The sequence below is a fragment of the Chlamydotis macqueenii genome, chromosome 3, assembly GCF_036417535.1.
Source record: "Chlamydotis macqueenii isolate bChlMac1 chromosome 3, bChlMac1.mat, whole genome shotgun sequence".
Classification (NCBI taxonomy): Eukaryota; Metazoa; Chordata; class Aves; order Otidiformes; family Otididae; genus Chlamydotis; species Chlamydotis macqueenii.
In genome coordinates, this window is record NC_141558.1 from 7,548,456 (window position 1) to 7,563,629 (window position 15,174).

The following is a 15,174-nucleotide window of genomic DNA, read 5'->3' on the forward strand; positions in this document are numbered from 1 at the left end:
TCTTGCTATGTTGTTAGCTTTAATTTATGTCCTAGACCTTCCCAGTCTCCCCATCTAGTTCTTTTCACTTCTCAGAGAAAGCACAAAACCTGCTACAAACAAGTTAACACTATTCCTTTACTTGTTCCCAAAGTTTCCCAGACTGACTCTGCTGGAATAGTTTCGCTAAAGGCTCATTGAGAGAGGCTTTTAGCAAACTCAAAATCCTCTTACAGAAGATGCTGTTTATCAGCTTATTTTAAAAAGATTAAAATTACTCCCAACAGAACTATCCCAGCCCCGCTCACATCCTCTTGCCCTGAGCTGCTCCTGAGCACTGATTTAAAGTTCCCATCCACAAGCAGCCGTCCAGCATACGGAAGGATTTGTGTTTTCTGCCCTACCTGAGAAGTCTGCAGAAGTCTTAGCAAAGTTGCTGAAAGCTGTCAAGCACACGAGTCCTAGGAGGAAGGCGGAGGTGGGAGACACATCTGGGCAGCACATCCTCAAGTATCCTCACGGCTTGTTTTCTTCCAGAGAAAAGGAAAGCCCTTTCTGCCCCAATCCGGCGCTCCTCATTGCCAGGAGAACAGTGTTATTCCCATGGCTTGGAAGGCTCACAGCCAGCGGTGGGGAAGGAAAAGCACTCGGCACACACTCACACACATCCCTGGGAGTGAATGGATCCGGCTGAGGGAGGCGGACGAATGAGACGGACCTACCTGAGCCTTGGCGGCGGTCCCAGGGTCCTAAAAGCCATCGCTTCCCCCAAATTTGCGGCGGGCTATGACCGTGCAGCTGTCCTGCAGCGGCACTGCAAGCTGTCAGGGGGGAGTCTGAGGGGGGATGCCCTGCGGGGGCTGGTTTGGAGAAGCCTGCTTGCTGTTGGTTTACATACCCAGGGATGTTGTCTCTCCGGTGCGGACAGACAGAAGGATGGGCAGTGTTTTCAAAGGAGGGAGCCCAAAACAAATGCCTGAATTCCCAGGGATTCTTGGAGCCATGGGTATTTGTAGCTGCTGCTGAAATCAGTGTGAGCAGTGGTGTCCTGCTAGGCTGGTGACAGGACAATTCTTCAGCTATGTCCACCACTGAGAGTAATCCTGCAATGGAGACGACTTTGCAAAGGCCCAGGAATCAAACCGTCCCGGACCTCATTGTAGGACTGGGACTGGTGTCAGCACACATCTCCAAAATCCTCGTTCCTTTTGACAGCAGCCAGGCGTGCCACACTCCCTCCATCCCACTGGACCCCTCTCCCCTCCATCAAGCTCAACAGAGGATTTTCATGCAATCATAACCTGAGGTGTTCAGACCCAGGAGACTTGTCTCCTTCCACAGCAATGGCTTTAACCTCCAACTAGCATGGCATTAGCTGCTAACTTGAGCACTGCTCACCCTGCAGAGCTGAAGGGTTCCAGCTCACCTGGAAACACATCCAGTACTTGATCCTACCTGATCAAGTTCCCCCTGAGCTCTGGGGACACAGAGGTGGACTGGGCTGGTGGACCCTTTTCTCTTCGGGTACAAGAAGGAGATCATAGGCTTTGGTCATCAGCATTAGCTGCAGCTCAGGCACAGATTTGCATATAAATAACGGACATAACCAACATACCTAGGCTAGAGCAGAGGCTGAGTGATGGTGCAGAGAGCTGGGGGATAGCTTTCACAGGCAAAGCCAAAACCAGCCGTTCAGCAACCTGTGTATAGATCTCCACAAACCTACAGAGCAGACTGCGTGGCGCTGCCAGGAAAGGGGAAATGAAGACAGGCACACACACAGCTGCTGAACAAAGCCACAGCATCTATCCGGCAAAAATAACCTGACTACGAACATCCAAGGAAAACCACAACTGTTTTTCACTCCTCTGTCCTGTTCATCTACACAGAAATAAGTAAAACTTTCCAAAAACACTCACCTTAGAGCTGAAAATAAGCATAAGAGACTTCAACCCAAACCGCTCTGGCTTTTTTGCAGAGCTGAGCACATTTGCAAGGAGTTTCTTCTGCTGAAATTTCCAACGTTTCATCTGTTCTCAGATGAAAATCAGACTGGCTGTCAGATTATATATGAAAGACATTTTCAAGAGTGCTGCCATGAATACCACAGTCATTGTTTCCACCAGAAATCTGTCCTGGGATGATCTGTGTGCTAAAAGCAAGGGGAGCTGCAAGTCCCGTGGCCTCATTTGCTTTCTGTCCATGCTTCCACTTGCTCAAGTTCCAACCAGACACACTGAGGATGAGGGTAGGGTGGGAAATCTTGACTTTGAGCTTGAATCCTCTCCACACCCCATCCACCCAGCCCATGTGAATAAGAGGATGGTCTGACCTGAATTGCACCTAAGCAACCCTCGCTCTTCACACACTGAGGATCTATAGTGAAGGTGCAGAGGAGTCACCTCTCAAGGGCAGCGGTGGCTCTGGGTTGACCTGACAGCACAGACATACCCTGAGGCCCAGCAGGCTCCGTACAATCCAGTCCCGGTCCCTGCTCTCTGCAGACAATCCTGCCACTTTACTTTTTTTGCAAAGGGCTGCCTAAGCAAGATCAAAGACCAGGAACTTCTATGAGCTGCCTTACTCTTTATTTCACCTGAGATTTTAATCCCACATGCCATAGTTTCTAGGGTTGACTTAAGTTTTAAAGAGAAAAGATCAGGACATTTTGCTCCTAGCATCTACCTATAATTCTTGCTTCACCTAGTTCTGCTGCCCTTGCCGAGAGGAAGATTCACCACTATTGCCTTATAGGCATGAGATAACCATAGCCATTACCAGATTATCAGTCAAAGCTCCTTATCAGCAGGACAAAGAAATAATAGGGCCTCTGGAAATTTATCAGTGCTGTGGAAGAGGAAAGCACTGTTTACTGAAAAGAGCCCGCCCTGTTAGCAGGTGTTGATTTTACTGATTAAAGAGTAATTAGGTTTGGCTGACTCAGTATATGGAAAAAAAAAAAAAAAAAAAAACCAACTCTGGTGACAAAGGGTTTAAGGCTAAACATGGGAAGTGTGCTTGAGCAGCTCTTTAGGTTATTGTTAATAAAGTTAAACCAGAGAGGAGAAAGTTTACATCAGTGTCACGTGAGGGCAGTGTTTTTAAGCAAGTTTGTAAAGATGCTTTCCAGAAGGAAAGCAGAAAGCAGCTCTTGCTTAAAAAAAAAAAAGAAGATATCTCAGCCTTTGAGAAACAGGCAATTCAGCCAAAGCCCATCTCCATAATGCCTTTATTCCTTAGGGCATGTGGGAACATCAGCTGTGTGTTTCAAATGGGAAGAGGCCACCTGTCCCAACTGCAGCACAGACAAAGGATGGTCCCTCTGTCATGGATCATCTCATGGGGTAAACATGAATCAAGAGGACACGAATGGAACAACAGTCCTTGAAATCCAACCATGCCTTTAAATATGTCTCCTGGGAATATGTAATAACGCATATGATGATACACAATCTCTTGCATCCTTTGTCCCAAAAGCCACCCAGAAGCAGGAAAAGGCCAGTACTGATGCAGTTCAGCATTACAGCTTCGCTTGGAGGAATAATTGTTTGCTCTCTTTCTCTTCAGAGAGTAACTGTGGAGAATGACTGCTCTTAGATATGATGTTTCTGTATACTTAAACACATTTCCTACCTCTAGAAGACAGCCAGAGGACCATATGTAGGGTTGAAGCCATGTTTGTTTACACAGTCACAAGCAAGTTTACTGGTAGGAATGTGCTAGGACAAGTCTTGCTGTCTGAACCTCAGTAACATTACTTACTTCTCACTGTGTTTTCCGGAAGGTCTCAAAGCACTCTCCAAAAGACCACTGTTGCATTCTGCCATTTCACACATGGACAAAGCACTGTCATACCCTTGAGGTCACTACGTTTTCAAGGTCAGCCAGGGGAAACTGTCAGAGATGCGAAAAGATTAAACACTTTTAATCTTCAAGTGTAGTTACAGCTCTTTCCATTTGGCCACATTGCCTCCTTATAAATGAATGTAAATTAATGACAAAGTATATCTGCATTTATACCTATAGAAATATATCTAAACTGAGTGGACAGAGCTTCAAATATAAAATAGCAGAGCTTCCCAGCATAGTACAGCTCTTTGTTCTTTTTTTTTTTTTTTTTTTTTGATCTTTCCTCTAAGAGTGTCTTATGGAAACAGATGGGGTTACTCATGGAAGTAAGTGCTGTGTGCTTTCATCAATGTGAAGGCACAGGACTTCACATAATGCAGTTTTGCAATACAACACCAAGTATCTCACATGTAAAATCTTCCCCTGTCTCCATATTCAATGTTAAACAACAGCTGTGCAGAATATTCAAACTGATAAGCCTTTGAAGTTTTCACATTTTGTGTCACTCAATCACCTCAGTTTACAAAACAAATATAAATCCTGGGGGACTTTGCTACATACTGGGACAGGTTTGGAATGAGAGTGTTGCTTTAACATAATTCTGTGTAGAGCAAAGGCCCCAAGTGATGCACTTATCTCACTAAAACGTTGGGAGATGTTGTACAGAGTGATGCAAAATCCTCCCATATGCAAAAATGTCCAAAATAATATATTTGGAGACCACAAAGTCATCAACAACAAAGCTGAAAACTTTCTCCTCATGTCTGCACCAAGTAATCCATGTGGAAACCTCTCTTAGCTGGTATTCTTCTTAGGATACTGATGCCATGTTCTATGTGAGAGGATACTGTCCAGTCTGGTGCTTCATCTGGGACCAGCATAACCGACTGGGTTTTGTTGGTGCGTTGTGTACAGGATGTTCTTGGGTTAATCACTGTACTAGAACTACAGGGACTTGGCATCATCATCATACTTCATCTTTGTGCTCCATTGCAAGTGACATAAGGATTTCAAGAGATGAGGATTTCAAAAGACAAGGATTTCAAGGATCAGAGTTCCTCAGCTGCGAGTTGGATCCTTCATTTTCCCTGTGTTTCATCTGTCCTACCTGTTTGCATGTTGTTCCCTGAGATTTTTTGCTATGTGGGCATACAGCACCCAGCTGAGACCCTGAAGTTCACTGAGACCCTGAAGTTCACTGAGACCTTCTGGACTTGCACTGTTTTCTTATATCTGTAATGTCAAACTATTCCTCCACCTGACCTAACTCATTAGTCCTCTCCTAACAGGTTTTCTGTGAAGATTTCTCCATCAATTGAATGATGGTATGTACTGGCTTTTTTTTTTTTTTTTGCCACAGCTATTTTTCCTTTAGTATTACCTATAGCTCTCTGGGAGTGCTTGTTAGGTATGAGGCTGAACTGTACACCTGATGGTATCTATCTCTGACCTAGATGGTTTTTGCTTTGAAGAGCAAAGACATCCCAGCTGATTCAATCCGAGCAGCAGTATGGTTTTTCCATTATCTCACCTATGGTAACCGAGGGAGAAGTGCCTCTATCCTGCTGCTACGTAGGTGTGAGTCACTTCGGGTTACAATGGTTCCGAATATTTCTCACATGTTATGAAAGACCTCTTTTAATTTGATCTACACATTTTTTTTTCCCTTTTATAGAATCATAGAATCATAGAATGGTTAGGGTTGGAAGGAACCTTCAAAGGTCATCTAGTCCAACGCCCCTGCAAGGAGCAGGGACATCCCCAACCAGATCAGGTTGCTCAGGTTTATGTCCTGTTTTACTAGCGACCCTCACAGATAACTTGCGTTGTCATTCATTTCCACGGGAACCAGAATTCTTGCTCAGATTTACTTGTCTGGAAGTTCTCTGCTTGTCCTGTGGGAGAAACATGCCATGATGCAATTTGATACAAACTGGGAATCATCTCAACATTCATCCTTAAAATGATTCTCAACATGATACCACAAGCACCCATCCCAAACCTCACGACTACTGTGGACTCCACCTTGAGGGCACCCAAATGCAGTAGCATGAGGGACAACAAAAGAGTCCTTCAGTGCTCCCCCAGATCCTCCTGTCCCTCATGGGCACACATTCTCTACACATGATCGCACCCCATCCTTATTGCAACTACTGTTATAACTGACATTGGACACTAACACTGGGAAAGCCAATTTTCGTGGCCAGAGACCTTCTTTCCCACAAGACTGATTGTTTCCAAGCATAGCCATGAAGCATTTGCATAACATCCACATCTGTAGTGATAAGCTGAACCAAACAAGGATCTGGACCCAGGCACTGCAGCTCATCTGCCTACAGTACAATTTTGACCCAGGCCACCTGGCATCCAGACAGTTCCTGAGCATGGCTTGGGAGTCAGCAAGGACTGTGGCCATTCCCAACAGGCAGGAAAGAATCCTACTTTGGAGTTTGATAGCATGAACATGGCCAGAGGATGCGTGCTAAAAGCCCCAGCAGTGTTTCAGGGGTTCTTAATAGCTGTGGCGAAGACACAGTGGCATGGGCTAAGAATTTAATAAATATCCCTGTACCAGGACAGACTGGCACTGTCTGCTAAAGCCAAAGCACCTTCTCCATCTTACTACCTCAGCAGGCCTGATTAGAGCTGCCCAGAAACGACAGTGCATCCTGCAGTCCCACCTCCAGACTCCAGCACAGCTACAGCCCAGGCCGCTACCTGCCGTGCTCCCACCTACTTACAGTGGTTAGCAGGACAGACCGTTCCTACAGGGAACTTTCAGCATAGACTGGGCTCAAGTTTGAGCTGGTAAAGTCAATGAAAAAATCTTATTGGTTTCCCTGGTTCAGGGCTGGGACTGTCCTCTCCTGTGAGAGTGAACCAACAACACAGCTCTCTCAGTCCCTCACATCCTCACATCTTTGATCATGGATGGATTTGAACAATTCTAATTTGCAGAAAAGCAATGTAATTGAAACTTAACACTTTATAACACTCTCTTTATTAAAGGACAGGTCTAATGGAAGGCAGAGCTGAAGAACGTGTGAGGAACATAGAGTGAGCAAATCTCTTACCAGCATAACTTGGACAGATAAGCTTTCGCCTCAGGCTTATCATTGCCTAGGGGCACAGGGTATTTCCCTTGTTTTTGTACAGACAGCAAATTACACAAAAAAACCCTTTGGCTCACAGATCACAAACTGGTAAGGAATCAAGGGGAATCAGAGGAAATGCCTTTTTGCTGAACGAGTAAAATTAATCTCAAGTGCAATTTCACTGGCATCAGTGCAAATTCAACAATGGACTAGGTTGGCCATTTGCAAGAACAGGTTTATGTTCTCCTTTCACAAGTGCTTAAAATACATTTTCTTTCCCCCTTTTTAATCTTTTCTATTTGAAAGGACTGTTTCAAGAGTAACTGTATGCTTCCACATGCAATTAAGTACTCAGGACAATAATATTGCCAGTTATTTGCTTTACAATGGTCTCAAGAGACTATCCAGTGACAAAGTCCAGGTGTGCTGGGCATTTCAGACAGTGCTGGACTATGTCATCTAAAACAGCCTAAGGAACTTACAATAGCATTGAAGTTCAAGCCACTCAAACCTTTGCACTCTGTAGCCACAACACTGGCATTAGGCAACTCCAGTTAACTTGCTTCTAGGGTGAGAGACCTTTCCCACTGCAGAAGCTCATTCTGAAATCTTACTTCATTTGTTCTCTCTGGGCACCTGTCTGGAAGACACATCGCTGATACCTAATACAGTAACGTTACTTACTGGACCAGCTACAAAGAATGCAGAGAAAGGAAGGAGACTACACAGCTGGCTTACAAGAGATTTGCGAATGTCTGAGCTCACCAGGCTAGGCCCTGTCCGGACTGACAGCGGTGGTACACGCAGAGCTCTGGGTGCACTAATCGCTGCTTTAGTGGTTGCATGCAACGGGGAACTGCCTGGGACCAGTATAAAAGATGCCATTTCTATATGCAAGTAACTTGCATCAGAAATTCCTCAGGTGAGGTAAAAAGGGACTAGAGCCCACTCAGCTCCCAACCCCTTTTTGATTTTTGCTAGACCAGCCCTTTGTGATAGATTGAGAAGCCAGCATCACCCTCCCAGCCCTCCCCTGCCCACCACTCCGGTGCTTGCTCTCTGCCCTGTCCTGCAGTTATCCCCTGGGTGCTATTTCATGCACAGCCTTTCCCTTGCTGTTCCCAACCCAAGATGTTGCTCCCCATGGAGAACCTTTTCAATTTACTACTACACTGCTGATAATTTCTTGCTTCACTTGCCAACACCATCTTGGACATACATAACTAGCCAAACCACCTTCTTTCCTGCAGTGACAGGCAAAATATTTTCAGCCTAATAAACCTACCCCAACACACCACACCAACTAGCCTCCACACAACCCTCCTGCTGCAAAATGCACCTTCCGACATTAAAAGAAAAGCAGCTGTATTCATTAAAAGGACTCCCATTCCCAAGTGCTGATTTGAGGCAGTTTGGTTTTCACCAAAAGAAGATGGTCATAAATGGTGTTAGGAATAGCTAGGAGAGCTGAGGGCTTCTTCAGCTGGTTTAGAAAGCCAGTGTCCATAACTGTTTTTCCTTCTGTGGTGGAGGAGGAAGAGACACAAAGCTCATAAAGCCCAGTTCTCAGGTGAAAGCCTTGCTGTGAATCCAGGGGAAGCTAAATGAGACGTAAAACAAAGCAGCAATTTCTCTCTCCCACCTGTCTTAATGCAATAATACTGCATGCAGTTGAACCAGTGTAATGGAAAATAGAGTTATGATTTCTAAAGGGGTTTTGCAAAACAAAGGATATTGGATCGCATTTTCTCCTCAGTTTACTCACTGTTCACACAGTAATGAAGAGCAGAAGTTGGCTTGCTTTGTTTAAAATAATGAGAAGCTGTGACTTTGAGCAATTTGATCACAAATTTTTGTCTTGCTTTTTCTCCTGCATGAGCAGGTTGTGATAGTAGGTATAACTTACTATGACAAACCACTAGCATTAATGCATTCATCAAGAAAAACAAATTGTCCCCCTTTGAAATCTCCTGCCCACCTAGAGAGAGTAATGGGGTTATAAATGGAGGAAGAACAAATATTGACTCTATGAAATGTAAAGGTACTTGGGAGTTCACCCATCAGTCTTTATATTACACTTGCTATTCAAGATGAATGGGATTTCTTTCATAATCCATTTTGACAATTTTTTTTAAGCATCTCAGTAAATAGGATGGGGACTTTCTTTTTATGTTTTCAAGATGTTCCTGACTGTTTCTGAAGGACATTACCTGTGATTTCTGGAATGAGGTTCGAACCCAAGAGTTGTCTTTCAGTTTGACATAAGTACTGCTCAGTGAGTTCTTTGTTTGATGGCGTTTCTTGTGCTTCTTTCTGTAAGATGGCTCCAGAGACTGGCTCTCCATCACTTACACTGTGGAAACGCAGGGACAGATACCCCTTGGCATCTGGACCCATACAGGGCTCAAGAGGACCCAAGAATTCACTGCCTAAGGGAAAGGCCTCTGGCACCATTTACTGAACCTAAGCTTATTTTGTCACACACTCTTCATCCTCCTCCAAACTCATAATGTCTCACTGCTCTAAGTTCTGATGCAATGCTATACTTGTCTTCTACACAGACTACTGGAGTCTACTTTAGATTAATTTCAACATTGGCTTCCACATTACATTCAATTCCTCTTAAAAATTTCTTTCTGAATCAGAAAAAGGAGAATCGAGTGTTTCATGAATGCTGAGATAAGCCAGTGTTGCTGTACCTTCTGTATCCTCTAAGAGTGCCAGGCATCCCATAGGAAACAGAGTGGGGACACAGCTGAGAGCCAAAAGCCCAAAAGAACCGGCAAAGCCAGTCACATCTTAAATTCTCTTGACTACGAGGCACTGGAACAGGTTGCCCAGAGAGGCGGTGGATGCCCCATCCCTGGAAGTGTTCCAGGCCAGCTTGGATGTGGCTTTGAGCAACCTGGTCTTGTGTAAGGTGTCCCTGCCCACGGTAGGGAGGTTGGAACTGGATGAACTTTAAAGGTCTTTTCCAACCCAAACCATTCTATGATTCTATTATTCTCGATGATCTGAAAACACCAGATTCCAAGAGGAATTTAAAGACACTTCTGACTCTGAACATAGGGTCAGTATCTACCGAGGCACTGGCAAAACTGCCAACAGACCAGCTTATATTTCACTTCTTGCCTGCACCCTGATAGAAGTCATCAGCATCTGCTTCTTTTCTTCTCCCATAAAGGTTATACAACAACAATATATCCTTCAGGGCTGGAATGCAACAAAGGGAAAAGGAAATGGAAGAAAATAGGTATGTACGAACACACTGGTGATGTGCCATGGAAGCCATGCCCGTTGACAGAGGCCCTCCAGGAGCCTTGGGCTCAGGGGAGCAGGTGTAATCACTTCTCCAGCAGCTGCATGAGAAGGGAAGAACATGCAGCTGGTCTGGCAGGGTTAACCACGCGTGGCTCCAACAGGATGTGCGCTCCAAAATGATTGAGGCCTGGGAGTGTTTTGACTGAACAAGCTGAATATTTTCCAGTCCATCGCTTCTCCAAGCTCAGTGCTAGGACACTGTGTCTGAAGAACAGTTCTCCCTCTGCTCCTCACTTGCTCTACACTAAGATGAAAAATGTAATTGTGAGTGCTTGATGGCCACCTTAATGAACAGCTGTTCAAGCCAGAAGGGTCTGTCACCTTAGGTTATTTTAAGCAACATTTTGGGATATCTTCAATTATTAATTTTAATTAAGGTCAACTCACCTTAAGCTAACCAACAACTCATGTCTCTTTAAAGGGAACCTTCCAGAAAGACTAGACCTGCCATCAGATTGCTTAAATATTCTAATAAAATCCACTATACTCAAACCTTTCTAGAGTGTTTTATAGAGCTGGTTTGATACCTGGGCTAAACAGGACACAGAACAATCCATTGCCTTGTGCCCATGCCGGCAAGGTTTTGTGAGAGAACCTGAGGGACTCAGATACTCCTGGACTATGGGATATACGTGTCCCTTCAGTCTAAAGGGAGCTATGTCTGCTCCACCAGTCACTGGTAAGGCTACAGCAACTATAAATGACTTCACAGTTGCTCTGTAAAGGGCAGGATTTAGCTAGGACAAAAGCAGACTCTGGACCACATTTCTCAGGAAGACATCATCATGCAAGCCATGGAACATTGCAGCTACTCCACACCACAGAGTCTGTCCTTGTCCTTCCAGTTAGCTTCCTTGGCCCCCCACTTTTCCACTGGAAAAACATCTCAGGAGTGCCAGATAACAGCCCAGCATCTCCGAGCAATATGGGCGTACTGAATGCTTGAGGGGATTCACCCTTTAACCTTTCTTCCTCCCACTCTGACATTTGGGTGGTGCTTCTATGAGCAGAGATCGCTTCCAGGCTCCGTACCTGGTGTTACAACTGTACAAACCAACGAAACATAGATGAAAGGATGAGAGACACATTTGTGCCACACTGTTCCATAACTGGCAGGGGAAAGAGCATCACTCCTGAGGTGACAAATGCCAAAGTAAGGTTTTAAAAATGAATTATTCAAAGCAATGTTTCCACTTTCAAATCCAACCGAAACCAAACTGTGCTAAGCCTTGAGGTCTATATTAAGCCAAAACACATCAGCTACTGAGAGGAAAATTAACTCCATCCCTGCTGAAACCAGGACAGTGGTCCTCACTCCCATACATGAAGAAGGTGACCATGGGTGTTTTCTGTACACCCAGTGAGGATGAGGTGGGGAAGGCCCTCCATGAGCCACTGTCATTTCTTTTGTAATCTGGGGCCATCCAACTGTCTATTCTCAACCCTGAATGCACAACAGACCACATCTCCAGAGCAGCTCAGTCCTTTATAGACATCTTTTTCTGTTTGGAGACATAATAACAATAACAGCAGGTGTTATCACCTTTTGCTGTGTTTCCTCTAAAAAGACAGCCAAGTCCCCTCAGGGAACGTGAAAATTCCCTCCCTTCTTCACACCCTCTGACACTCCACAGACAGCTGTGTTGGGGCTGCTACAGCGTGGCCTCAGGTGTTTAGAAGAAATACCTGGGATTTCAGACTGCACCACAGCCTGTTTCAGAAGGTGATGGCTTATCCTGTTGCTGCAGAGATTGATGCACATATATACGCTGGGACCGAAGCATCGCGTTCCTGGCCTTATGGGGAGATGAGAAGGTTAAATACAGACAGCACGTGTTAGATGCAGGTAGGCAGGTCAGCTCAAGCTGGGAAGTAGCCTGCCCATGTTCACACAACTCAAAGTAAAAGCGCTGCCCCAACGTTACTAACAAGTTTTGGGATTTCTTAACACACATTCAGTATCATACAAACCCAGATGTGTCCTAGACCTCAAGTAGCTGTCTCTAAACTCGTTTTGAGCCAACACCAGCACAGTTGGGCATTTCCACATCAGAAATGTATACGCCTTCCCTATCTGGCCAAAAGCAGCATATGGTCTGAGAAGGTCCATTCTTTGGGCTTTGCTTACAAAAAAAAAAAAAAAAATTGAGCTAAAGCACAGAAAACAAAAATGAATGGCTCAGAGTCAAAAAAAAGGGTGGAGGAAAACACAAAGAAAAACTCCTTCATCCCAGGGAAGTCCCTAAACATCTGACTTTTTTCCACTAATGAGCAGACCCATCATTCAGGAAATGTGTTTCTATGTAGGTCCAAGAGGGATCATTTATACTGGTCACCTGAGAGAGAATACATTGTCTTTATTGATACATCTGCAAGGACACAAACATCAGGGGAGGAAGACAGGTCACTGCAACATCTATGCCAAAAGAGATTTGATTTTGAAATAGGCTGGAGGTGGGAGCATATCCAGCTGGATAACTGAACCCGACCTCTCAATGCAATGCTGTGGCCAAAAGGTACTGGATATAAACACAGCTGAAGACTGTGAGCTACTGTTATCTCCATATTTGGGATGACTCTTAGCACTACTGAACTGCCACGTTCAGTTTTGAAACAAACAGTTTAAGAAGGATCTCGAAATACTGGAAGAAACTTCAAAGACAGTAACATGGGGATGACATTTAATGGAAGACCTTAGTCCCATCCTGCTTCCATAGATGAGAGGGGACCAGGCTAAGCACTATATATTTTCTTCCTGTCTGGGTTTTCTTCCCAGGGAAACTCAGATGCTCTGATAGGAAATTGCAGTGCATTTTGGTGAGAATAAAAAATTCCTGCAGGGCATAGCATCCCTAGATTGAGTCACAGCTGCCTAGGCATTGTGGAAACACACCTTTAGGGTGCTCCATGAGACATCCCTGCTCCTCCAGGGCAGATTTGGGCAAAACTTTTTATCAAAAAGAACATAAGCAGTGACTACCTGAGAAGAAGACACAAATTTAATAATAGGGGGTCGTAACTGAGGTTGGGCAAGCAGTCACAAATACATTTTGTACGGCAGTAGTAAGGAACCACAGGTGGGCTTCCCCAGGACTTGACAGAGGGGACTAGAAATATGCTCAACTCAAACAGAATTAATTCAGAAAAGTCCCAAAGTCTGTTTAATCCTTGCCAGGTCACCTGAGCACAGTGATGTCTTTATGAATTTAATCCTACTCCCAGAAGCATTTTACAGAAATTATAAACTCATGTGATTGTAAAGTGACTCATGTTTTCACAGATTTTTTTTCTATACTTAAGATAAGTAGGAAGGCAGCCCTTCCTCTACTCTATTTGACCTGTTTAGTGGAGAAACTCAAGCTGAAGCCCTTGTACCTGTATTTCAAACTCAAGAAAGCTGTCCCTGAAAAAAGAGACTCAAGAACAGGACTGAGACTAAGAAGTTCACACAGTACAACAGAAGAACTTAAGGAAACAGCTATCTGCAAGTCAACTTTGATATCCTGCATTTGCGCTCCTTAAAAATGGAAAGCTGGGGCACACTTGACCAGCTTCACCAAGCAAATCAGTGGTGCCTTGATGTCAGGGTGCCACAATAGGCCACAAAGGAACTAGACACAGGGTCCAGGGCCCTCCTCCTCACTTCACCTCAAGTGAAGTGACAACCACCTAGAATAACTCGGGAATCCCTGAGCTCCATGCAGTACCAGGCTGTCAAAATGGTCTTGGTAGGCTGCAATCAACAGTGGTCAGCCAAGGAGCTAGAAATGGCTCCCTTACATTGAAACATGCAATTCTTTTCTTCAAAGACAGCTGTGAGCCACAAACCTGCAGTTTTCAAGTCACAAACTACACATGTCCTTAGAGCTGTTTTGGGACCTCCTCACTCACCATTAAATTATTGGAATTACCCCTTTTTGCTCTGTTCCTCATCCCCCTCGAGATATATTCTTCTCACTTTTTAATAATGCTTAGGTAGTGACAAGAACTTTAAAAAGGAATAATCTTGAGAAGGAATCTTTGCTTCAAGTGGTGTGCTGTGTTGGTAGTGATTTTTTTTTTTTTTTTAAGGGTCGGAGTGCCCTCTTCTGTCCCTTGCATGTCTAATTATTAACTTGCTTCTCTGTCAGATCAGGTTATCAAGAAATGCTGTGGCTTGTCTTCTGCACACAGTATCATCTTCTAAGCAACAGTTAAGAAACCAAACAGCTGATCACAAATTAGAAAATAACTCTTGTGGATGTGGGGGCTCAGCGAGGCTACAAAGTCAGCTGCCACCAATAAAAGGGGCTGGGGAAGCATCACCGGGAAGGTGATCGATCTAATTACTTGATGGGGTCAGGCAGATTTTGAAGTGAATCTCTGCAAAGTTTAAACAGTGGGGTGTCATTTAACAGCTCCACACTCTGCATTTAAACTGTGCCTCTCTCCTGCCTGCGTAGCTGCTAATTGAATCCAGGCTGCTACTGATGCCTGAGGAAATCTGACTGAAACAAAGACATTCAAAGCAGCTCAACAATACCAATGTATATGCTCATTTGTAAACTAACCGTTGTGAAATCACTGCAAGTTATCTGAGTTATGGACAGAGATATCAATAGTCCAGGAAAAAAAAAATTATTATCAGTGTCTTTCTATCATGAAAACACACAGGCACGTGTTTCTGGAAATCATGTAACCACTTTTGTGCAGCGAAGCCAGCATTAATAAACTGTGGTGGGTCCTCCTGACCCCCCAAGGAGCTGCCATGAGCGTGGCAGCTCACCACCGGTGAGGAGCTCCAGCTTTGAACCCAGTGCCACAGCACCTGGCCCTCTCCCCTGCCACGGGAGTGGCCGGGGGTGCCACAGCCCCACGGACCAGGGCCCTTTCCTCAGGTACAAACCCAGCCGCCCCACTGCCAGGTTTTGGTGCGGGAAAGCTCCGCGGG

General features: G+C 44.8%; 1 protein-coding gene across 2 annotated transcripts in view; it reads right to left on the reverse strand.

Annotated features, from left to right (window-relative positions):
* The window catches only part of EVA1A (eva-1 homolog A, regulator of programmed cell death), a 209,406-nt gene extending 208,742 nt beyond the window's left edge, over positions 1–664 (reverse strand). For both annotated transcript variants that reach the window (XM_086745806.1, XM_086745805.1), the window contains exon 1: positions 384–664. In XM_086745806.1, the coding sequence (XP_086601932.1) occupies positions 384–483 (100 nt within the window). In that variant the 5' untranslated portion in view covers positions 484–664. The remainder of the gene's footprint in view (positions 1–383) is intronic.
* Between the last annotated feature and the right edge of the window lie 14,510 nt (positions 665–15,174).